Consider the following 25,272-nt stretch of genomic DNA (forward strand, 5'->3'; position numbering starts at 1 on the left):
GATTAGATTTACCTTACATTATTACATTTGTGGAAATATATTACCTAATATAATAATAATATGTTAACTTTCTGTGTTTGAGTCTGAAACAGCAAAACATCTTCAATAAGATGTAGAATAAACTTTGGTCCTGTTTGTTGTTTTCTTCGTGTGGTTCTGTGGGTTTCAACAAAACTGTCAAATGGAAAACTTAACTTGTTCTGGTTTGGTTATGGGTAACAAATCCACACACACTTCTGACTATCTGTGTGTTTGCAGCTCTGCAGCCCCGATAACAAACGTACAAAAACCGCAACCGCAGTCTATAGACAGCAGAAACACCTTTCAGTGGCTGGAAACTCTGCACACACACAGCTGCAACACAGAGTGTGTGAAGAGTTTAGATTCTTTACTCAGTGAAACATGAAGAAAATTCAGTCTGTAAAACGTCTCCTGGTTTAAACATCACACATCATGTAGTTCATCTTAAACATTTTAAACACAGGTGTCTGTGACACACCAAGAAACACAGAAATGCAAACATCAAAGGCAGGAGAGAAGAATCTTCTTTTTGACAGTTAAAAACACTGTAACTGTTTTTGTATTTATTGACTTAATTATTCACTGATTTTTTTCACTTCTTTCATCTTCCTTTCTTTAAATATCTTCTTTCAGTTTTATTTCCATTTTATTAATCACTCTATTATTAAATATGATGATGTGATATTTTGTTTTTACAAGAAAGCAAGTACACAACACACCAGGCCAAACAACAAAAGGCAGTCCAAACCAACCACCCAAATACAAGAAAACCCACATGACCAGAAGGACTAAACAGAAGTGCAAACCAGGAAAGCCCAAAGAACACAAAAAGACCAAAAAACACACAAAGTCCTGGCAGGGTGTGACATATATATATATGTATATATATATATATGTGTGTATATATATATATATATAATAGTGCCACATCAACAAAGAAACTGTAAAGTCAGTTCAGAAGCAGTTTTTTGGGATGTTTCCGACCATCCTTGCAAAACAAGGATGGTTTTGCATATCAGTGGAATACTGTCTCAAGCTTGAGCACAAAGAAAAAAACAAAAACAAAAATAATTACAAGATGAGATAGCTGATTGCAGCCAACTGCAGGAATCCAGGGAGGTTTCTGAACCAGGTGTGTTGATGTTTGACACCTGCAGAGCAGAAAACAGCTGTGAGGTTTCAGCTCAGGTATTAACATGGAAGCAGCTTCACTCTTTAATGGTCGTCTCCGCTGTTGTCAGAGCACATTTTGAGCTGTAACATGTTAGAAGCATCAGCAGTGATCTGCTGGACAAGTCACTCAGTCACTCTGTTATCTGTGCTGAAGTCTTCATAAGTAAATATATATCTTTGTTTTCCTTTAGAGCACTGACTGAACACAATGATGTGAATTAAAGTCTGACGTAGTTTTTTGAAGACATGTTCTAGTAATCAGTGCAAATGTTTATTGATGATAAAGGTTGTGTTGACAACATTTTTTTTTCAAGAAAATACCAAATATAAAGTCTCCTGTTTAGAAACTGTTGTCAGTGTGATTCATCTGATGTGAATATATTGTATATTTGTTAAAGTTATTGGTAATGCTTTATGTTACAGCTCTTTTAATTTATACCAATGTCCTAAATGATTTGCAGGAATTAAATGGTTCATTTTTAGGACATTTTTCAGAGATGATGGTGCAGTTTGGTACAAATTATAAGAAAAAACAGAAAAAGTGATAAAGGACCAGTGTTTAGGATTTAATGGCATCTAGTGGTGAGGTTGCAGATTGCAACCAACTGACCAACTTGAGCCACCTGTACTTTACTTTATGTTACTTTATACTTCTACTCTGCTACATTTCAAAAAGAAAAAAATACTTTTTACTTCACTACATTTATCCGACAGCTACAGTTCCTATCAATAAATCAATCAATCAAACTTTATTTGTTTAGCACATTTCATACAGGTTAGTGTGATCTGAAGTGCTTTACAGGTGGCTGATCAGCTGATAATATGACAGAACAAATGTAAACAGTAATACAATCACAGACTAATGCACATCAGAAACAGAAATGATAAAAATGAACCGAATAAAACAGATTTTAAAAACTGTAAAACACTAGTTATTTTACAGATTCTACATATAAACATGTGTTCAGTCTGCTGCATTACGAGTGTTTTACTTTTTCACTTCAGCTTCACTTCTGTACTTCTTCTTTAGTAAAATGATGAATGGAAGAAGGAAAAAGTTGAGAAAACTGGATTATAAGCTCCTGATTCTAAGTTTTGGAAAGTGATAATAAAATGATTTAAACCTGAAACTGACAAATTTATTTAATTACACTAAGTTAATAATACTAGTTTATTTAATATAACTTATGAGGTTTTACAGTGCAAAAGATAAAGTAAATAAAATATTTTTTCCTGCATTCCCTGACTAAAAAGTAAGTTAACAGAACTTTTCTCACTTAGTAATAAACCACAGATTAAAGATTTAAGATTAAAGAAGTTATCCAGACTCGCCTACTTTTGTTGAAGCAGCTTGATCTGTTGATGCAATTTCAACTTTTATTTTAAATGTTGATAATTTAGGTTTCAACTTGTAATTGTTATTTATGTCACTGATTATGCGTTTTTACAGTGTAGTTCTTAAACTCACCTGAGCCTGTAACCCTCACGTTGATAACACACCTGAGCTCAGAGTAGGCTCTTTTTCTGCGGCCTGTTTCTGTAACTGAAACATGACATTCGTATGTTCCAGTGTCGTTGGTGTGGACACTCCTCAGAATCACAGAAACGTCTCCGTCCTTCATCTCTGTGTCTCTCAGCTGAACTCGGCCTACAAACAACGGATGCTGGTAGGATTCCTGATTGTCTCGATAGAAGAAGACATAACCGTCTGACTTCAGGTCAGGTCTGATCCACTTCAACACTTCGATGGGAGCATGAGTGGGACCAAAGCAATCCAGCGTGACGTTCTCTCCAGCTTTGACATTCTTCACTTTTACACCTGTGGATATGAACAAAAACAGGAAAAAGTCGGAGAACGACGTTAAAAATGACTTTATTTCTCCCTCAAGGAGCAATTCTTTGTAGTGAAGTTCTTTGAGAAATTTACGGTGTAGTACAAAGTCCAAAGGTTGTGAAATGTAGCACAACAAGCTTGCGAAGCTGTAAACAGAACAGTGTTCATGTACATGCTCAGTGGCATCTGCCTTACACAGAACTACTCTACGGAGAAATGTCATCACTGTTATTAGTCTGTGGAGCCATTTCTAAACAAACTAAAGTGATCGAACTCTTCATAATGAAGGAACATGTCACCCAGTGCAGCGGTGTGGCTCACTGACGTGTTTTTAATAGTTTTTAGACAACAACAGAGGTCTACAGCACAGAGGAATAAGATATATTAGGCTTTGGATACACACACAATACTTGTTAGTAGATCAGTTCATTATTGGTTTGGATCCAAACGAGATTTGTTGACAAGAAGCAAGATATAGAAAATCACCAGAATGATCCTTTAAATGAAGAAGTCACTGTTCAGCTCTGCTTTATCTGACCGACTATTCAAAACCTAAAGATATTCAGTTTATTATAATGTTAAGACATTTTCACATTTGAGAAGCTGGGACCAGAGAATGTTTGATGATGAACAATTAATCAATTGACAAAATAGTTGACTAACGGTTGCAGAGCTGTCTTTTCCCCCAAATCTCACTGTGAAAATGAGACAAAACAACTTCCATTAACATTAAAAAGCTCATGTGTACAGTATACATCTTTCTTTTAACTGTGTATTTTTTTGCTACATGCATGTGTTTATTGTGTGTGTACCTATATGGATAAATTTCCACAATAAAGTTGTTGTGATAATATCAGTTTGCTATAAATGGACTGTTCATTGAAGCATCTAAGTGTCTCTGACTGAACTCTATTAACTGTTTAGTTTCATTTTTATTTCGGTGAATAAAATCCCTAAACAGTCCTTTTGGCCTGTCAGACACTACATCCAAACATCCTGCTATCTACACTGTGAAGCAATAAGACATGTTACTGAAACATTTGAAAATAATCTTTAACTCTCTGTTGACTGAAATTGAGAATGCAGACTAATCATTTCATTTGTGTTTCACCGTGTGTTTCAATAAACTATTTATCACTATTCTACACATGGACTCATTTACATGTGTTTGATTTGTTTGTAGTAGCGCTGCAATTAACGAGTATTTTAACCATCAGTTAAACTTTTGAAAATTTTCACAATTAATTAATTAGTCATTTGGTCTATAAAATGTCAGACAATGGTGAAAAATGTTGATGTTTTCCAAAGCCCAAGATATATACTTCTCCCTATACAAATAAACAAATCCTACAGATTTGCTGGCCAGATATAACCAGGAACTAAGGAAGCGAACAAGACAGCAGCCTGCAGAGGAAGAAATCTCTGAAGACCCTGGAGAAACTGGCCCAGGACTGGGATGCCTGGAGAGCCTTAAGCCAGGCTTTAAGTAAGAAATCAATACAAATAAACATTAATAAATAAACATGACTTTACAGAGCTGTTTTCTTAAACTGCCACTCTGGAGTTACTGAGTTTGGACTTGATGTTGAACAATGAAAGATATGAGGTTGATGTGGTTATCAATGCCACAATATATTTCACCAGGAACAAACACATCTTTCAAAGTGACAACACGGACAGATCCTGCTGCGATATGGCTGAGGCACGTCTCCTGGCCTGAGAGTTGTATTTACCTATGTATATATCGATGGAAGACATCCTACACATTTCAGTCTGATGACAGTAGCAGAGAACAACCCAGTCACCAGAGCAAAACGTTGGCATTGAACGTTTCTGCAAACCACAGAAATGTTGAATATATATGTTTCAACACATGTATACGTCTCATATCAACATTTCTACAACCGTAGCATATTAACATTTCTACCCTTTGAATAATGATGTTTTATGATGTGACAATGCTGTGGTTAAGGTCTGGTTAGGTTTAGGTATAAAGACAACTTGGTTAGGGTTAAGGAAAGATCATGGTTTGGGTTTAAATAAAAACAAAAAATAACAAAAAAAAAACGGCAGATGTCTCACTGAAAACACCCCCTTTTGTCGAATGAAACCTTGCTCTTGCTGATTTCCAACTTGGTGCTAAAAAACTTACAAACCATCCACCAACCCCTCCTCCTAACAATAGGAAAGAACAATTCATATAGATTGCATGTGAACTGTGTCCCTTTAGAAATGTTGATATGAGACGTTTTGTTGAAATGCTGGGATAATACGTCTGGTTGACATTTTGATATGATACGTTTTGTAGAAATGTCGATATGATACGTTTTGTTGAAAGTTAATATGCTAGGTATTACACGTGTAATACACGTGTAATACGTAGCACGTACGTGTTGAAACGTACATATTCAGAAACGTAAACTGCCAACGTTTTATTCGGGCGACCAGGCTGCAGAGAAACACTATTTCTAAGACTAAAAATGAATTAAGGAGCTCTCTTCAGACTGCACATTATCTGACTGTCAGTGCTACATCACAGACCATTAAAACAACAATAACTCACCTTCATAGGCTTGAGAAGAGACAGTGAAAAATATGAAGAAAGCCAAGGAGAATGTTGTTAAAGTAGCCATCAGGGCGGAGCAGCTGCCGGAGGAAACACTCTGCTACTGCTGATGCCGACTCATGGTGCTCTGCATTATGATCCGATGTCAGCTGCTCCATCGGAGTGTGGACCAGAGATTAAATCCTACCCATTAATCCTGTCTGTCTGATAGACTCACAGGAAAGTCTATTGCTCAATCCACTTGAAAGGTTCATTAACGTTTTTATACGAATTTCCTTATGTCCGGTTTCACACGTCGTCTTTCTATTTTTTATGATCAGATGCGCAACACACTTTCACTTTCGGTTACCTGACTTCCAGGAATCTGTAGAGTGTGCCTCCACCTCAAATCTCAGTTTAACACCTTCAATGTGCCTGCAGGATTTATGACATCACAACCACTCAGGATCGCACTTTACACATGCGTGATGCGGAAACTTGAAGCCTCCAGTGGACATACACTGACTGACATCGTGCAAATATTTTTATAGCCTACATCTTAAAATGTATTAAGTGGGTGAACATCTCATTAAGAAAAGAAAAAAATGGAGGCCTTATCTCGTAATCTCCTGTGTGCATGTTTAGTCCGTCGTCCTGCCACGTCTCCATGGTGATGGAGGTCACGCTGTCGGTTTTTGGCGAATCAATTATAACTCTGTCATCCTGTTCATCAATGCTGTATTTCTGTAATTTGTCTTTCCTGTTCTATTCACACATCTCTCTCCCGTCCGTCCGTCCTGCAGAGGGATCGTCCTCTGTTAATTAATACTTAATTTAAACTTTTTAACTATTTCTAGTCAACAGCTGTGGACAGAAAACACAACGTGGCTTCACTGACCCACAGAGAGGAAGTGGACTCATATCAGTAAATGACAGGATGGAGCGAGCATCTCTTCAGTGGCTGCTCTGTGAGTAAAATCTGCTCTGTTTAAATATATCATTCACATGTCTGCTGAGGTAAATACAGGGTGAAATATTAATGTTAGAAAAACATCTTACAATGAAGATTTTACTGATCAGCATGAGGAGAAGACGAAGCACAAGGGAGTCAAAATCCTTAAAGTAGTTCACAGCATGTTTAAAAAAAAGTCAGTTTTATAATCCTATGGATTTATGTATGTATGTATGTATATATATATATATTAGGGCTGCAATTAATGATTATTGATTATTGATTAATATGTTGATTAATTGATTAATTGCTTAATCTATAAATGTCAGAAAATGGTGAAACATGTGGATCACTGTTTCCCAAAGCCCAACGTAACAATTTCAAATGTTGTTTTGCCCACAACTCAAAGACATTTAGTTTACTGTCATAGAGGACTAAAGAAACAAGAAATGCACCACACATTGCCACAGGAGACCACTGTTCATTTACTGTTTCCAACTGCTAGTCGGGACAGTGTTTTAAAAAGTGTAACTACGATCGTCCCCTTATCTTAACCCCGTGGTTATTATTGTAGCCATGTAGACGAAGGTCACCTAGTAACTTTAACCCACACCATATGTTTCTCTAACTTTGACAAAGTGATCATTTTAACCCAAACCAGGATCTTTCGCTAAACCTAATCAGACCTTAACCACAATGTTGTCACATCATTAAACATCATTATTGTTTAACAGTGATGTGTAACACTTTTGGAAAACACAGACAGATGATGTTGTCCTGCTGATCCCTGCTGAAAGAGGCGCCAGATTAGAAAATGCTCTTATGTGTCGTTCTGGAGTAACATGGTCAAACCACGTATTATACTATAGACTTTATTTAATTTGAGGGACTTGTTGCATTTGTAAGTGATGCAGTTGGTGTTGACAAGCTTAAAACAAGAGCAAAGAAAAATCACAACAGGAGAAAGCGGAGACAAATTTTCTTAAATTTACCTTGCACAAAACTTTTACTACATATGACGAGTTGTTTAATTACATCGCTACCTTCTGTAAACACAGCTTTTATTGTAGTTTGCTGCACATTGATGATCAGTCAGAGATTTGGTCTATGTGTCGTCGCCTCCCTGCACAGAGGATCAGACAGTAGATCAGACAGTAGATTTATTTTTAGAACAGACACATTCTCATATTTGCAGTCTGAACTACACCAGGAAACTCACTAATTTAATATAAATACACATATTTTTGAATTTCTCGTCAAGCCGTCTTAGAATTTCTCAGTTTTAGAATTCAACTTTTTTGCTCAGAATTTTAATTGAAAAATAATCAAAAGTTTTTTTTAAGGAGGAGCATTTTTCAGTTTTTTCAACTTTTTAGTTTTTACAGCGTTGTTGTATGTTAAAGATTTTCTTTTTTAAATATTTGATCCTCTGACCTTACACACAATCTTAATATCAGTTATAAATTATACATCGACTTGATTGTTGTGCTCACTAATACGTTCTTAGGATACCCAGTGACATCATCAGCATACAGTTAAATAATGTAGTCTGATATACATCCTCATATATGACTCACAGGTCGTCTTTAGATATTAATGATGTGTAAAGTTTTTGAATATATTCTGACAGTATTTTGTCTGTACATCACCGTGGGGGTTCTCACTTCTCTGGAGAATAGTTTTCTTGTCTGGTTGCAGTTTCAATGTCAAACCAACCTGGGTGTCATTTCTCTGTAGCTCTGACCTCACTGCTGTGCTGCACAACAAATCAAGGTTAGTAAACTTCTCTGACAATCTAAAACTGATTGTAACTGATGTGTTAAATATTACTAATATAACTTCCCCACATAAAACACACACTAAGTGGTTTTTCATCATGATGCCACCACACATTAGACAGAGTGAAGTGAAAAAACACTGGAGTGGGATGATGAAACCAGACAAGGTTCTGAAACTCAACTTGCGAAAGTAAAGATTCATGACTTAACTTGAAATCATCTGCCACCACTGTGCAATGCCAACTTATATTCTTTTACAAAAATAACAGATACAAATGAATTAGAAACAGCATTTAAATGAAAAACTGAAACTGTGTACTATAATACGTTATGAGTTGGTACAACTTACAAAAGTTCTCCTGCTGCCTTAAAAATAAAATTAACTGAACTTTGAGTTGAAAAATTTATTCAACCATCTCATGAGCTGTGAAAATGTAAAACTAACTAATTCAAATTAATTCACTAACATATTTTAAGTTGACTCAACAAATGTTCACTCACACCAACAAACACAACAGTCAGATTTGCTTTACATTTACATTTTTCAGTTTGGAGAGAAAAAAATTAATGGACGTAGCCACCGTGACGTCACCCATTGTTTTGTGGACGTCCGTTTTGAAGTCTTGAGTTTGTATTTTGACCATTGCCATCTTGGATTTTTGGAGCCAGAAGTGATATTTGGATGAGAGGGTGGAGCTGACCCTAACGCTAGCACACAGACACACTAAAATAGTGAAGGCTACAGCTACGCCTAAACTCTGTGAATCTTGGGTTACACCATGGTTATGTTACCTAACCAACACTGTTACCATGGTAGCAACTTGCCTGTGATGGCACCAACGTGTCACTCAAAAGCTATAAAAAAGTTATGTATAACTTTAAAATAAAATTTAAATGGGTGAGTTATATCAAAATTCACCCTTATATAGTTGTTTTGAACAGGGAATTTACCTATAGAGACCAAAATTGTTTTTTGTACCAGGCTGTAAACATGTTTATTTCTGCTGTAAAGTTGGACATTTTAACATGGGGGTCTATGGGGATTGACTCATTTTTGGAACCAGCCTCAAGTGGCCATTCGAGGAACTGCAGTTTGTGGCACTTTTATGTTGGCTTCATTTTTCAGCTCCAGTGGTTGTTGCTTGGCATTATTACAGTCTGAATTGAGCTTTGGTCAATTATAGACCAAAATATCCAGATCTAAAACATTACAGAGACACCACTGACATACTCACTTTGTGTAACTTTGAAAATGTTGTATCTCCCTCTCTGTTGTGGCCTTAAAATACAATAAATCCCCACACAGCCTCACTGAGTGTCAGTCCCAGCAGCTCTCAGCTGTTTGAAGGACAGTTTGTCTCTTTGAGCTGTGAGGAGGACGACAGCTCTGCTGGAAGGACACTGAGGAGGAACACAACCAGAGAAACCAGGACTGAGTGTGGAGGTAAATGGGGAAAACCAACTGGTTCTATGTGTAACCTCAGCCATATCGTCCCAATGGACAGTGGAGTTTACTGGTGTGAGTCCAGAGAGGGAGCAACCAGTAACAGCATCAACATCACTGTCACTGGTAAGATCAGACTGTGGAGTTAGTATTGATGAAGCTGAGTGTAAATGATGAAATGCTGTAGTTTGTCTCTGTGTTCAGATCGATCAGTGATCCTGCAGAGTCCTGTCCTCCCTGTGATGGAGGGAGATGATGTCACTCTGCACTGTAAAACAAAGACCTCCAACCTCCCAGCTGATTTCTATAAAGATGGCTCCCTCATCAGGACTGAGCCTGCAGGTCACATGACCATCCACCATGTTTCCATGTCTGATGAAGGCCTCTACAAGTGTAACATCAGCAGTCATGGAGAGTCTCCATCCAGCTGGATCACTGTCACAGGTGAGGAGGTTACCTTTGATTTCACCACTTATTTCATCCACATGCCCATCTGACCAGGTGTGATTCTCTCTGCATGTAAACCTACAACCACAGCCCCTCCCCCTGTCTCAGCAGCCCCGCCCCCTGTCTCATCACCCCTCCAGTTTGTGTTCAGACTGGTCTGCTACCTAGTGGTGTTCTGTCCGTACTTCATCTCCACTCTCCTCATGGTGTCTTTATATCGACACAGGTCCACAGGTAATACTCTGAATCATTCATTCACCTTACAGACACTCAGCAACTATCAATCAATCAATCAATCAATCAATCAGGTTCATTCTGGTGTGGATGATTGACAGTTGTCTCTAATAGGTGATAAATTATCTACATTTTCTTTCTGACCTGTTCTGACTGAAGGAAATGACCCGCCTGTCTCCATGATGATGACCCCGCTGTTCCAGGCTGAGCAGGGATTGGATGATGACTGTGATGATGTCATCGTCTCTGTCACTACAGAGCATCACTTCTGATATTTGGGACAGAGACACTTTTTACTTTTTCTGCTAACAGTAAAATGACTTTTCATATAGTTTAATACTTTTTATATTGCTTTTACCAACCATTCTAATCTTTAATTTTTGCTGAAATATTGGATCATTTGAACATTTATTGAAATGAAAGCATGTGAGAAGTTTAGAGGGAAAAATCACTATTTGGTGGAGCTGTTAACAGCTCATAGACATGTGAAATGTGACCCCGACTACACACTGCTTTTTGTGAGACGTCAAAAGCCAAAAAGGTTGGAAACCACTGGTTTCATCTTTGTGCTGTATTTTAAAAGCTTGTTATATTATCCATTGTGTCAAATCTTCATCTGAAAAGTAACTAAAGCTGTCAAATAAATGTAGTGGAGTATAAAGTACAATATTTCCTTTTGAAATGCTGCAGAATGGAAGTATAAAGTAGCAACAAATGGAAATACTCAAGTAAAGTACAAGTACCTCAAACTGTACTTAAGTAAATGAGTTATTTTCCACCACTGATCCTCCAGAGGAGACTCTCTGAAAATGTGCTCGGTTGTCACATGTTATGAAGCATGCTGGGATACCTGAGTAACATTTCCTCCTGACTCCAATTTTGTTGTGGACTTCCGAGTCTTCAACCAAAAATCACGTTTTTGTGCTGTACATGATGTGACCAAGAATTAACTGTCTGCTCACTTGCTTAGAAGACATATTCTACCAAGATATTAAATATGTCATCATGATATTTGAATACAAACACAGCTGGTTATTACATCTTAAGTGTCTTTTTTCAGTTCCACCACCAGGAGTCATCCGAGTCAGAAATGTTCACAAAGAGTCACTTTTGTAAAAATGCAGTTTTTATTCTGTACAGTTTCACAGTTCATTTTACAGTTCATGTTACTGTATGTACTTTGTGTCTCCCGGCTTTTGACTGTTTTGCATAAAACAACTGCTTTTGGATTTTGGATCTTGGATTACCTGATTCATATATCTTGGATTTGACCAGCACCTGGACTGAGACAATGATTTAAGACTACAGACTTGAAAGCCCAAGGACGGTAAGCCAGCAAGTTAGCTTAGCCTAGCTAGCTTAGAGCTGCAGACCAGACCAAAATGACCGGACAAACACACTTAATCAAACTTTGCCTGTGTGTAGCAGGACCTCTGACTGTCTGCATTGGGATATATTCCTTCCTCTCGGCTGGATGGATAGTTATACCTTGAACTCAGTCCTTGAACAAAAGAGGCCGGCAAGCCCACTAACTAGCCTGGACTAGTTAGCGTAGCCCGGCCATATACTGGCTCGACCATGTTGCTGCTGGTAACCTAACAACAGTTGAAACTTTCTTCCACGCATGTATTACACCAGGCAAACAAGATGGGGAAAAAAAGATCTGATGATACAAGACTGGAACAAAGTCTATCTGGAAGATGTAGATGAAGCATATGACACATTTTTGTCCATAATAACTGCTCTTTATGAAAAAAGCTGTCCTCTTGCAAAGAAAGTAGTAAAACAGAAAGCTGCTGAAAAGCCATGGCTAACTAAGGGGATATTATACGCATTTAAGAAGAAAAATCTATTATATAAAGACTTTTTAAAGAAAAGAACAAAACAGACGGAACACAAATATAAGACATATAAAAACAAACTGACAAGAATTATGAGAAGCACTAAAAGGGATTACTACAGTAATTTACTGACAACAACAATACATGGAAAGTACTGAATGACATTATTAAAAATAGAACTGGGAAAACAGGACATCCAGACCACTTCCTAACCAAGACAAATAAAACTATTAATGATATGACCATAGTTTCAAATGAATTTAATGAATTTTTTGTTGGTGTTGGCCCTGGTTTGGCAGGAGAGATTGCAAACACTAGCAGTAGAAATGAAGTGGAAAGTAAAAATGTACATGTAAAAGAATCATTGTTTTTAAAGGGAACAGATGATTGTTAAAGGATTTCAGAGTCTACAGACTGGAATGACATAGATGTGTTGGTTAAAAGTGTTATTGACTATGTGGTGAAACCCATTACATATGTATACAATCAATCTCTGAAATAGGAGATAACAACTGCTATAGAAAATGAAGAATATGCTGTAGGAGTATTCCTAGATCTGAGAAAAGCATTTGATATGGTTGACCACAACTTATTATTAATAAAACTTCAAAAATATGGAATCAAAGGAGTAGCACTCTCTTGCTCAATATGTGCATATTAATCATGTTAAATCACAGCTACTGAAGGTTAATTGTGGGGTTGCCCAAGGCTCAGTGTTGACCATTGTTGGTTATTTTGTACATTAATAATATATGTGAGGTTTCCAGAAATTTACTCTGCTGTGGGGTTAACTTGGAACAACTTTTGGATACTGTAGGAAATTAACTGAAAAAACTGAAGACTTGGTTTGATTCAAATAAAGTGACACTAAATTTAAGCAAAACAAAATGTATATTATTTGGGACCCGTTCAACTAACTCAAGCAAGAAACTCATGATAAATGATATGCAATTCGAAAGGTCTGAAATCGAATTTCTTGGAGTCATAATTGACAATAGATTATGTTGGAAGCCACATAAATTATATTGAAGCAAAACTATCAAAGTCAACTGCAATATTATATAAAGTCAAAGATTTCCTAAATCAATCATCACTTTACACCTTGTACTGTTCCTTCATACTCCCATACATTACCTACTGTGTGGAAGTGTGGGGGAACACATACAAAACAAGCACAGATCCAATCTTCATCCTTCAAAAAAGAGCCATAAAACTCATTAATAAAACCACTTACAGAGAACAAACAAACCCACTCTTCATCAAATGCACTAAAATTTAAGGACCTGATTGACTTCAAAACTATTCAAATCATAGAGTAAAAGATCTGCAGTTACCAAACAGTATCCAAAGGTTACTGTTAGCTGTTTAGAAGCTTTCATTCAGCCGAACATCTCGACAAGCTTTCTCGTCTTGAGAGAAACAGGATGGAAGAGGAGAGAAGTCGAGCAGACAAGAGGAAAGAAGAGGATAAAAAAAAATTTCTCAGACTACGGCCAATCATCTGTGCTGACAGAATGAGAAGACAGGTGTATATCTTACTCACAGATCTTTTGACTAGACAAATGTCAGCGCTGACTCACCATCACAAATTCAGCTTTGGGCCTCAAGTCTTGCCTCTGAGAAAGCCTTTGGTATTTTAATACTGGTTCGGGAGATTGACTTTGTGACTACCTGTTTTTATCATCTGTGAAAATACAACAGTAACATTTGAGCGATGTAGATCGCCTTTATAAAATGAAAGCAGTTGACAGTTTCAAATGAAGGAAAGTAAATATGATTTCAGAGGAATATATATGTTCAAAAAACAACTAGTTAGGATAAATGCAAAACTTCATTGTATCACAATAAAGGGAGTTAATCTATGGAACAACTGTAGCGAAGTAATGAAAACATGTAGAACATTAAGTAAGTTTAAATAAATCTTTAAAAATAACATATTGAACAGATATAGAATGGATGAACAAAGAGGTGGAATAATGTGATTTAATATGATCTAAATCTAAATTTAAATCTAATCAAAAGTTAAAACAAACCAAACAAAAACAAAGACAACACAAGCAAAACAAAATTTAAAAACAGGTCACCATGACAATGACTGACTCGTTTGACTCAGTCATTAGCTTAGAAATGATGCTCAGTGGTGACATCATCATACTGTGAGGCCACTGCCTCATCATCCTCGAGAGGCGGGGATGTTGTCATGGACACAGCTGGTCGTCTTCCTGCAGTTGGAGATGAGTTCAGTGATGCATTTATTATCATCTGATGAATTATTGGAGCACAGTTGTTTGAAGGGACATTGACTGATTGACTGATGAAGGTAGTGGTGTCATTGAGTGTTACCTGTGGGTTTGTGTCGATATGAAGACACCATGAGGATGGTGGAGATGCAATACGGGCAGCACACCACTACGAAGCTGATGATTCTCAGCATGAATGATGAATGATGAGAAGCTTCAGCTGTAGACAGACCTTTGAAGACAAACACACCTGATCAGGTGAACTTCTGAAATCAATATGTAGACATCATATTTAGACTCAAACCAACAAGGAATTGATATGCTAACAAGTATTTTGATGTATCTTCTTCCTCTGTTGTTCCTTCATCACCATGAACATACAGACTTGTAGTTTATATTGATTCAATCCCACACACACCGTCCTGCTGCCAGAAATACTCACTAGAGCACCAAATGTCATTCATCCACTGCTGAAAATAGTCCCCAGAATTTACATATTCAGTCTTTAAAAACACACCTAAACCTTATGCATAGTAACTATTTAAAGTAAAAGGAAAGTATTGAGACACTACTACATTACAATATGTTATCATTAATGGTAAATATGGGGACTTAAAGTAAAGCCTTACAGACTTATCCTTTACGTCCAAAAACTAAGCTACTATGTAGGAATTTGAAATGTAAAACTGATTGTTTCCATATATGTTACATTTCAATTGATCTGTTTTTAAAATTCTGATTTTGTGCGTTAAAATATGGAAACGTCAGGTTTGGAAAGGCACTTAAATATCTCAATTTTTCCTCTTAGCTGAGGTGGAAAATGATAGTCTACATAGTCTAAATATGTTTACATTTATTGGTAAAAAATAAACACGCACAGTTCATTTGTGATTTAAAAATATGAACTCAACAGTAATATCAGAGTGTGATCCTCAGAACTGAGCTGCTATAACTTCTGTAAACCACCAGATGTCACTGTGCTCTCTGTTTTATATGCATCAATGCCTCATTAAAGCAATGTCATCACTAATACACAGACACGAAGAGTCACCTGTGCTTTTTAAATGATGTAATATTGTCCCTATTGCCCCCTTTGGAGAATCACACAACTCAAGTCGATGGAAACACACTTTTTCACATTTTCTTTTGGTGGCTTTGTGGAATTGCACAAAATTTAAATGGAAATGTAATAACATTAACACTTTATTATAACAGGTCTGTAATTTTTGAGTGTCCTCAAAATTACTCCAGTAGTGTAACCCGGAGTCTTATAGTCAGAACACAGTAGGAAAGCTCAACATGCAAACATGAAATTTGTCTACAGTAAAAAGTAAAAGTAAACAAGTTTAACACATAAGGAGAATAAAGTTTCCAGTAATAATTTTATAATGAATGATCATTATCTTGAGTTTAAATGGAGGTTTTCTTTCATAATTAGTACCAAATTACACATTTCTTTCCAGGAATGCTCCTAGAAAATTATTAGGAAATTATGGCAAATAAAGCGTTACAGTACTGACACAACACCTGCTGACTGTCCTCCAGGTTCAGGATAGTCATATTCAACCAAATTATGAAATGGAGAAAGAAGACAGGGACAGCATCATAGCTTCCTCACCTCTGACAAACAGCCAGCTGGGTGGTGACTCTCCATGACTGCTGTTGTGACACTTGTAGAGGCCTTCATCAGACATGGAAACATGGTGGATGGTCATGTGACCTGCAGGCTCAGTTCTGATGAGGGAGCCATCTTTATAGAAATCAGCTGGGAGGTTGGAGGTCTTTGTTTTACAGTGTAGAGTGACATCATCTCCCTCCATCACAGGTAGGACAGGATTCTGCAGGATCACTGGTCCACCTCAACACAGAGACAAACAGTCGACATTTTTTATCAAATGTGCAACTTTGGAAGAAACGAACTTGATTTATCTAACTGAGACTGCTGAAGCATCGTTTTAGCTTCAGCTGAATTTGAAATGAGGGCTTTGGATTTCCTACAGTCTAGTCACATTCAGGGTCAGTATGGAGAGAAGAAATTGTTACAGCAACCAAAACCCATTTCCATGTACATAATGGTATGTTAGTAATGTATTAAGACAGACTTGAAAAAAACAGAACCTCCCTGAGAGCACACTGGAGGGACTACAAATCCCATCAAGCCTGTTAACACCTCCTAAGGAGGAGCTAGAAGACCTAGCTGTGGAGAAAGATGTCTGGGCTACCTTACTGAGCCTGCTGTCACCTTGACCTGGTAAGGTCACACACACCACAGGTAAGTGGTGGAAGACGGACAATTAAAGCTTCCCAGTGGCTAAACGTGGTCTGGTCTGGTGAGGAAAAAATAGCATCTTTCAGGACTGCAGAGGCTCCATACAACACAGCTGTTTACACCGACCACATGAAGACTTGTATGACTTTCCCTTCATCCTCACAACTGCAACCTTTATACCTTCATGTCTCTTTTCTCCCACATAACATATGTAACTATATTTATTGCGTTTTGGGGCTGAGAGCACTGTTGAAATGAGTCCATCATTGACAAAAGCAATTGTGAACTGCTTGGTGCATAAAAATAGTTCTACATAAAATTATGGAGATTTGTGGTGTCTTATTGTCACCACATCAGTTTAAAATATTGCAGAAAAGAGGCAACATCTTCTTCTGTTGCTGTGACATGAAACCCATTCGCACTGTGGGCTTCTGGGACATTGTGGCCACATTTTTAAGCACATTTAAGGTAACAAAGTTGTCAGGAATTGATAAGTGGAAACACAAAACAGAGAATGAATCTTACTGCTCCTACCGTGAACAGTGATGCTGGCAGAGTTGCTGCGCTGCATCGCAGCAGACTCACACCAGTAGATGGCGCTGTCAGGCTGCTTGGCGGTCTGGATTGTGCAGCCAAAGACGGTGACAGTCCCCCATTTATCTCCACAGCTGGAAATCTCGTAAGTGTTGTTGTCAGGGGTTACCACGGCCCTTCTGACCCCCCATCCAGTGGAGCTGCTGTTCTCTCCACAACTCAGAGACAGACTCTCATATTCGAAGAGCTGAGACGAGTCAGGAGTCACTGTGAGAGTGGCCGGGACTGAATCCTCTAGAGACAGACATCAAAAAACCGTTAAAGAAGTGGTTCACGACTTTTCAAGTGTGTCTTAAAAAAACAGTCAGGAGCCCAAATGAACAGTGAAACATGTTTTCTTGCTGTAATCATTCCCCCTGTTCATACTGACCATTAGAAGATGTAAGTGCAAACATGTTCTTAATCTTTACCTTTCATCCGCAGCCAGCTGGGTGAAGACTCTCTATGACTGCTGATGGTACACTTGTAGAGGCCTTCATCAGACTTGGAAACATGTTGGATGGTCATTTGACCTGTAGGCTCAGTCTTGATGAGGGAGTCATTTTTATAGAAATCAGCTGAAGGGTTGGAGGTCTTTGTTTTACAGTACAGAGTGACATCATCTCCCTCCATCACAGGGAGGGCAGGACTCTGCAGGATCAGTGATCCACCTCAACACAGAGACAGATGGAAACTAGTGAGTATGATGGTTGCTGAATGTGTCAGGATAGATATCAGGAAAAGGGTTGAGGTGGTTATTTCTAAGATTATTTCTAGGGTGTTGCTGGGCTGTTAAGGCATCTGAAACCTCCTCTGTTCACACCTGTTCGATGTTGGAATTTCAAGGGCTGCATTCCCTAATACAATGTGTTCTGGGTGGTTGCTAGGGTGTTTGAGATAGTTGCTGGGTTATAGGTGCAGAGGCTGCCAGAATATAACTAGGTGGTCACTAAAACCTTATGATGGTGTTCTCTGTGGTTGCTATAGTGTCTGACATGGTTGATAAAGCGTTGGAGGAATTTGCTAAAATATTACTAGGTGGTTGCTAAGACATTGTGATTGTGTTCTAGGTGGTTGCTATGGTGTTTGAGAAGGTTGGAGTGTTGGAGGAAGTGGCTAGCATATAACCAGGTGGTTTCTAAGAGACTATGATGATGTTTGAGATGGTTGCTAAAGTGTTGGAGGAGGCTGCCAGTATATATCTAGGTGGTTGCTAAGAACTTACAATTGTATTCTGGGTAATTGCTAGGGTGTTTGAGATGGTTGCTAAGGTGTTGGAGGAGGCTGGTAGAATAGGTGGTTGCTAAGAGATTATGATTGTATTCTGGGTGGTTGCTAGGGTGTTTGAGATGGTTGCTAGGGTGTTCAGGGAGGCTGCTAGAATAGGTGGTTGCTAAGACATTATGATGGTTGTCTGTCTGAGGTGGTTGCTAGAGTGTTTGAGATGGTTGCTAAGGTGTTGGAGGAGGCTGGTAGAATAGGTGGTTGCTAAGAGATTATGATTGTATTCTGGGTGGTTGCTAGGGTGTTTGAGATGGTTGCTAGGTTGTTAAGGGAGGCTGCTAGAATAGGTGTTTGCTAAGACATTATGATGGTTGTCTGTCTGAAGTGGTTGCTATGGTGTTTGAGATGGTTGCTATGGCGTTGCTAATTGGTTGCTAAGATATCCAGTGTGATTGCTTTTGTGCTGCCAGGTGTTTGGTTTTTGGGTGTTGTGTGTATTTGCAGCAGTCACGCAGGCAGCACTTTAATGGCAGTGTGATTAAAACAATGTTACCATGTGTCCTCATTTAATCTGATTCTATCAACAAAGACATTGCGTTTGCAGTTTTTGTTTCCTTTAATGGCCACATTCACATCACAGAACTATCTGTGGCCTGGGCCTACGCTTATCATTATACATCCTGTATTTCACTTCCTTTTATTATAACTACTTCCCTATAAAACAACCGAGATGTATCATAAAAGTGTTGTGATAATTAGCTGCTGTAGAGACAGATCCCACTGTGACTTGTACTTTCCTCAAGATCATGACTCCAGAAGTTGTAACTGTTTATTTTATTTGTGACAAAAGGAGGAGAGAGAGATCTGAGCCACATGTGTATCCTGCTGAAATGTGACATCAAATCTGTGGTCAGAGCACCTGCATGAAAAAGAGTCCTGAAACAGAAAGAACTATTGATGAGACTCATCTAGCGGCACACTGCAAGGTCGTTTTTAGGATTCTTACCCGTCTTGACAGTGATACTGACGGCGTTGCTGCTTTCTCTGTGTTTCGATTCACACCAGTACACTCCGCTGTCAGACTGTTTGACTGTGTTTATGACGCAGGTGGAGGACGTCTCGCTGCCCCAGTCCACCCCACACCGGGACAGCAAACTGGGAACACATGACCTCAGTTTATCAGCCATTCACACATGATTAAATCCAAAAAGAGTCAGTATGATACTTCTAACATAAAATAAACCTCAATGCTGACTTTTGGCGCTTTTTCTTCATTTAGTGGATTTTGTTGAAAGAGGCATATCATCACCCCCTTGTCACATTTTGGAAATCAAAAGAGGGGCTATTGTTGTAATTCTTCAAAATCTTCAGCCCCCAATTTTGTCAAAATGCTCTGACATCCAAGATTTTAGGGTCAAATCCATCAGTTGCTTCTGGTGCATTAAAGTCTCAACTCACAGATGTTGGCGAGTCTTTGAATCCACCAACAGCAGATTTGACCATCTCTCTCTACAGAAAGTTTGACGGAAATCAATCTAAAATCTGATGGATGAGTTGAGAAATGATCAGCAGAAACTGAATGTTTGCAGGATTTTTTGCACTGATGTGGTAAAACAAATTAGTACTTTCTTTAAGAATAGTGTTCTGCCCTGTGATGTTTGCAATTCTGGTGGAAAACTGACCCCTTTGTAGCATATCTCCACACCCTCCATTCACCAGATCCGAACTGCTCACAGCTCACAGACATCTTTTCATACTCGAAGTACTGAGACTTGTTGGGAGCAACGGTCACAGAGGCTGGAAGAGAGATAAAGAAAGACAGAGAGACTTTTCTGTCCTTCAGCTTTCCTCCAAAATATTACTCAGTCATTCAAACTTCAAACAGTCACATAAACCATATTTACGTAAAACAAGTTTTGTCAAAAACATGAAGTTTTTGACAAAACGCTGGATAAATGTGATACTTTTGTCCATATTTTCACTCTTGAACAGCCTGCCTGCATTTTGATAGTTTGACTGACTCTAAATCTTCCATGAAATCCTGAAAAAGCCATTTCCCAATCGCTCCAGCTGATTCATGTTTCACACCATGTTCACATATTATACATTAGTGTGTTCAGCATACACTGCTGTCACTCACAGTGTACATATCTAGCTGGTATCAGTTATACTTGTGGAGTTATTAGTGTGTTTGAGGGATGCCTCTAACATTTCTGCTCTGCTGTATGACCCAGGAGCGTTCAAGTGCAGTGGGAAACTCCAGCTTTAATCAATTTTCAACCTTCATACTCATATTTATAAGTCAACATGTTCACCCTCACCTGTTTTTTTAAAATGTATAAAGCTCACAAGTGGTTAGACAGCCTACAACAACAGCCTAATTTGTTGAGATTCAGCAAACAAATACAGCATTCAGAAACAAGCAGAATAGACAAGATGTAAAGAAACAAATCAACATAGACACATTAGCAAGAGGTTTAGATTTTAAACAGTGTACTGGAGGCGGTTTGGTTGAGAGTTTCCTGCCCTGGGTTTTGTCTGTCAGGCTACATACATCAGGCCGTCGTTTTACCTGCAGCCTGAAGTTGGATGTTGTTCTGTTCTCTGTGCAGAATGATGTATGTGCAGAGTTTTTTTTCAAATTCATCTACCGAAGGTTAACATCAGCACCTACGAGCAGGATTTATGACATCACAACTAGCCTGGAAGCCAATCGTAATTCAATATTCAACTTACACAAGAGCAATTTGGAAACTTGAAACCTTTACGGTGAAGGACGAGACGTCTTGTGTCCAAGAGGAAACTTTAGAAATGAAAAATATTTGTGTATTTATAGATTCTGGAATTTTTAATGAGGGAGGAGGTGTCATTTTTGGATTTTATCTATGAGATAACTGATCCTTTCTTTGAGGAAAAAACAGATTAAGAAGTTATTTTATTGAGTTTTTGGCTGCACTGGCCACGGATCAGCCCTATAACCACAGTTATCTGTGAGTGAGTGAGTGAGTGAGTGAGTGAGTGAATGAGTGAGTGTTGGACTTTCCTCCTTGGTCGTTCCTGTGTGACTGTGTTTCTGCTTCAAGCTCTGACTCTCAGCTCTGATGTTAAATGTAGTGAATTCAGTTAAACTCCTGTTTAAACAGACGTGTAGCAGCGTCTCTGCGTCTCCTCCTCTACCATTAGTGTGATTGAGTTTGGATTTTACAACTGAACTAACATCAGGAAGCAAGCTTTTTATTTCTCTGATGTTTTCACATCACAAATGATGAACTTGCAGCATTAAATCATGAGTCTTGCTGGTAAATTACCACCGCAGCCTCCATGATCATCGACCCAGAAAGAGGCAGAAAAAGGCGCGTAGAGGCAGGAAGGAGAGCGCACAGTTAAAACACCCCAAATAAGCATCACTCTGACAAAACACTCAATGCAGAGTGAAAAACCAGAGACATCCACAGAGTGAAACAGATGAAAGAGCAGGAGGAGTTAATAATAATCAGAATAGTTATAATCAGAATTCTCTCTCAAATCAAACATCCCAAGATATGAGTGTATTGTTCTTGCAACTGCATTTATAATCTTTTTTTTACTCGTAACGTAGTTTAACCATGTCATGTGATGCTACTTCAGTACATTTTAACAACAAATATCACTGGGACTTCTACAGAAAATGGCAGATAAACATTTAATATCCAGGAATTCACATTATAGACACGACTTACGTACTATCACTGTCACGCTCCAGACACATACAAGGTTTTGACCTGGTCTTGTTTATATAGGTCTTAAATATAAAAATACAGTTTACACAGCATGTGTACTACCTTCCTTTCTACGACTACCATTCATTTAGAAAGCATGATGTCAAATTTCATAATAATATGTTTTTCTGTAGATTGATTGAATATTTAAAACACACTGATGAAACAGCATTCATATACTTTAAATCCACTTCTTGAATTAAACCTACAGACTTGAGGGTGCACAATGTCGTTCTGGAGTGCATGGACCAACAACGTTTAATTTTGAGGACCTGTTATCTTCTGTCAACAACCTGTACTCCTGAGCAACGACCCAGCAATGTCTAAATAACTACATAGCAACACATAATATGTCAGGCTGCTTGTTAGCAGAAACACGCAGTAAGCAGAGAGCATCAAGCACACGCAGCAGCTCATGGACTCATAAAACTCACCACGACTGCGGGCAGATACGATGTGGATACTCAGCAACACTGAAAGGACAAGTTACAGTCAAACTACAGCGTGTGTGTGCGTGTGTGCGTGTGTGTGTGTAGATGCGTACACACTCCAGTATTTATAACAGGAAATTTATCATATACTTAATTGTTTTGGTCATTTGTCAAACAAAATTCTGACTGCTGTCTGGTTGCAGCTTCACAGATGTTAGGATGTGCTTTTAAATCATCATTAAATGAATATCAGAAGTAGTCACCTTGGACTCCTGGATTCATTTTATAAAATAAATTTAAGAATCACCACAATTAAATAATCCAGTATGTTCTCATTTATAAATAAAGTTGAACTAGAACTGTTGGTTGAACATTAAAGTGTGTAGTGAGTGTTCTCTCTACTTACAAAAGAGGAGCAGAGCTGCATTCATGTTGACCGTCTGCCAGTAAACATTGTGGCCAAACTGCATCCTGTTAACAAGACCACAAAGGCTAGTGGGCGGAGAGGTATGTTATTCGCTCGCAACTTTTCATACATATCGGAAAGTGGAGAGAGGAAACAAAGAGAAACTGAGACAGACCTCATATCCTGTTTTGTAACGAGAAAGTGGTCTTACGCTGCAGCACCTTGTCTGAAAAGAACAGCAACATGATGCAACTTCAGCAGGATGCAAACTTAAGATTATAAAAGTCTATAAAATTGTGAAAAATGGCTGTTGTGATTTCTTAAAACCTCTGGTGACGTCTTCACGTCTTGTTTTGTCTGATCAAAGATATTCAGTTTACTGACATATATGACACAGAAAAGCTTCAAATCACAACATTTGGCATTTTTCCTTAAACACTACTGAAGCAATTACTTTATTATCACAATTGCCAATTAATTTTCTGCCAATTGATGAATCGACTATTCATTGCAGCTCCTTGGTGTTGTGAAAAGATGAGTCCAGCAGTTTGGTATTGTACTTATTCAGTCAATCAAAATCTGGCTTTCAGTCTCTAGAATGGGCCAAATTTGTCTCATGGATGTACTACGGTGAGTTCAGACACAACGCAAAGTGAATGTTTCACGATTACATACAAAGTCAATGCAAAGATAAGAAAATTGGAGCATATCACAGAGTTTTATTATTTAATTCATTCATTCATTCAAAACTTTATTGAAGCCTCAAAAATCATGTGCTTCATAAACATACAGAGAGAGGTGAAAAGGAGAGAGACTGGAGGGAAATAATAGAGAGAATTTGAGTTTCTGATGAGTTCAGTCAGAAGCTGAACCGAATACAAACACACAGAAACACAGAACACTCGCCCTCAGACACGGTCGGTGTGTCCGTTGCTAGCTAGCTTACCGCTAACGTATAGTAATATATTTTGACTGTTTGGAGCGAATAAACACAAATGATCCAGCAGTCAAACTTGCATGAGAAACGCAAGGCAAATATTCGCTTCACATTCTGCGTCCAAAGGTGGCGTCCATTCATTCCTATGAAAGTTGCTCAGTGGTGCAACAGTCTGCCGTGTTTCTGTGGGCTTCTTCATGTTTCTGTGGTTCTCCAGCTCGTCCGAGACTAACCGCTGTCCAAGCTGGCTGACTTCCTGTTAGCTCTCCGCTCACTTGAATATTAATAAATAAATAATAATAATAAATAATTGAAAATAATTTAATTGTGTGGCTCCTCTATACTTTCAAAATGTTATCAGACCGATTCTTCAATTCTGAGAGTGAAAAGAGTGAAACAACATTTAATCACTGTTTTTACAGCTGCTCCTTTTCCAGTGATTGTGTGTGGGGGGAAAATGCTTTTTGGGCATCAGGTGTCGAAAATGGAATTTGTAATCACATAGTTTGGCCACTACGTCAAATTGGCTTCACAGCCGGGTGCTGTTCCTGGGGGGTTGGCCTGTAGTCTGGACATCGAGCTGAGAATATGCGAATGATATTATAGTAACGTCATCAGGGCTTTCTGCAGAGCCATAGACATTAGACAACTGTTTTCATCCAAGTTGTCGGGGTGCCCCTTTAAATCCTTTTATTTTTGAAAGATTTGTCAACCTGACTTTCTTATTTGTCTGTTTCATTAATTAATTTGAAACCTGAAATCCCAAAATGTGACATTTACCGGCACTAGTTTCATTAGTTTGACTGAGGTTTTTAAAGGAAATGACAGACAATGAAAATAATCTGGGCATGTAGAGTTAGAGAGAAGTGAGGTTACCAGACCTCTGTACCAGCTGCTCATCTCTGCTGGAGGCTAGCAGCTCCAGGCTACAAGTGTAACACACCACAATCTGTCTACCCAACTTGCATTGTGGGTAATGTAGTCACCAGGTTTCAACAAGGAAGAAGAATGTGTGAAAATATGTTATCTCTTTCATCTTTTTTTCTTAAAAATTGTCCATCGTGAGTCTGATGATGTTACAGGAGTGAAACAATGAATCTGTAGAGGCCTCAGCACAGTTCAGTCATGATTCAGAATAAATGTCAGTATATTATGACTAATGGAA

At 38.3% G+C, this 25,272-nt stretch overlaps 3 protein-coding genes across 7 annotated transcripts; 1 reads left to right on the top strand and 2 right to left on the bottom strand.

Moving 5' to 3' along the window:
- Positions 1-569: 569 nt before the first annotated feature.
- LOC137175215 (V-set domain containing T-cell activation inhibitor 1-like) lies at positions 570-6,005 on the bottom strand. Of its 2 annotated transcripts, none has more exons than XM_067580943.1 (3): positions 5,592-6,005; positions 2,663-3,004; positions 570-1,172 (listed from the first exon to the last, which is right to left on the bottom strand). In XM_067580943.1, the coding sequence occupies exons 1-3, from the start codon at positions 5,659-5,661 to the stop codon at positions 1,093-1,095; spliced, it is 492 nt and encodes a 163-aa protein (XP_067437044.1). In that variant the 5' UTR covers positions 5,662-6,005; the 3' UTR covers positions 570-1,092. The 2 variants fall into 2 exon arrangements, with proteins under 2 accessions (XP_067437044.1, XP_067437043.1); XM_067580942.1 differs by having other exon boundaries at positions 2,663-3,013; positions 5,592-6,002.
- Positions 6,006-6,272: 267 nt separating this feature from the next.
- On the top strand, positions 6,273-11,657 carry LOC137175212 (Fc receptor-like protein 5). Of its 2 annotated transcripts, XR_010925583.1 has the most exons (5): positions 6,273-6,541; positions 8,263-8,298; positions 9,610-9,873; positions 9,952-10,428; positions 10,588-11,657. XR_010925583.1 is itself a non-coding variant. In XM_067580934.1 (4 exons), exons 1-4 carry the CDS (start codon positions 6,511-6,513, stop codon positions 10,242-10,244), a joined length of 624 nt encoding a protein of 207 aa, XP_067437035.1. In that variant the 5' UTR covers positions 6,273-6,510; the 3' UTR covers positions 10,245-11,657. The 2 variants fall into 2 exon arrangements, 1 of the variants encoding a protein (XP_067437035.1); XM_067580934.1 differs by having other exon boundaries at positions 9,952-11,657.
- Positions 11,658-11,701: 44 nt separating this feature from the next.
- On the bottom strand, positions 11,702-23,263 carry LOC137175205 (sialoadhesin-like). Of its 3 annotated transcripts, XM_067580912.1 has the most exons (9): positions 23,171-23,262; positions 22,768-22,806; positions 20,258-20,372; positions 19,582-19,730; positions 17,783-18,022; positions 17,313-17,606; positions 16,128-16,367; positions 14,613-14,741; positions 11,702-14,491 (listed from the first exon to the last, which is right to left on the bottom strand). In XM_067580912.1, exons 1-9 carry the CDS (start codon positions 23,232-23,234, stop codon positions 14,391-14,393), a joined length of 1,371 nt encoding a protein of 456 aa, XP_067437013.1. In that variant the 5' UTR covers positions 23,235-23,262; the 3' UTR covers positions 11,702-14,390. The 3 variants fall into 3 exon arrangements, with proteins under 3 accessions (XP_067437013.1, XP_067437014.1, XP_067437015.1); XM_067580913.1 differs by lacking the exon at positions 22,768-22,806 and having other exon boundaries at positions 23,171-23,263; XM_067580914.1 differs by lacking the exons at positions 22,768-22,806; positions 23,171-23,262 and adding an exon at positions 20,897-21,066.
- Positions 23,264-25,272: the final 2,009 nt, after the last annotated feature.

The sequence above is a fragment of the Thunnus thynnus genome, chromosome 22 (genome assembly GCF_963924715.1).
Source record: "Thunnus thynnus chromosome 22, fThuThy2.1, whole genome shotgun sequence".
Taxonomy (NCBI): domain Eukaryota; kingdom Metazoa; phylum Chordata; class Actinopteri; order Scombriformes; family Scombridae; genus Thunnus; species Thunnus thynnus.

Bases quoted from the DNA above. Each gene is read 5' to 3' on its own strand.
- LOC137175215 (XM_067580942.1), bottom strand. From the start codon at position 5,661: ATGGCTACTTTAACAACATTCTCCTTGGCTTTCTTCATATTTTTCACT. The intron at 3,014-5,591 runs GTGAGTTATTGT...TCATATCCACAG, and splicing joins CTCTTCTCAAGCCTATGAAG to GTGTAAAAGTGAAGAATGTC. The intron at 1,173-2,662 runs GTGAGTTTAAGA...TCTGCTCTGCAG, and splicing joins CGTGAGGGTTACAGGCTCAG to GTGTCAAACATCAACACACC.
- LOC137175205 (XM_067580912.1), bottom strand. From the start codon at position 23,234: ATGCAGTTTGGCCACAATGTTTACTGGCAGACGGTCAACATGAATGCA. The intron at 20,373-22,767 runs GTGAGTTTTATG...TCTCTCTTCCAG, and splicing joins CGTATCTGCCCGCAGTCGTG to CCTCTGTGACCGTTGCTCCC. The intron at 16,368-17,312 runs GTAGGAGCAGTA...CTCTGTGTTGAG, and splicing joins TGCCAGCATCACTGTTCACG to GTGGACCAGTGATCCTGCAG.
- LOC137175212 (XM_067580934.1), top strand. From the start codon at position 6,511: ATGGAGCGAGCATCTCTTCAGTGGCTGCTCT. The intron at 8,299-9,609 runs GTTAGTAAACTT...ATCCCCACACAG, and splicing joins GTGCTGCACAACAAATCAAG to CCTCACTGAGTGTCAGTCCC. The intron at 9,874-9,951 runs GTAAGATCAGAC...CTCTGTGTTCAG, and splicing joins CATCAACATCACTGTCACTG to ATCGATCAGTGATCCTGCAG.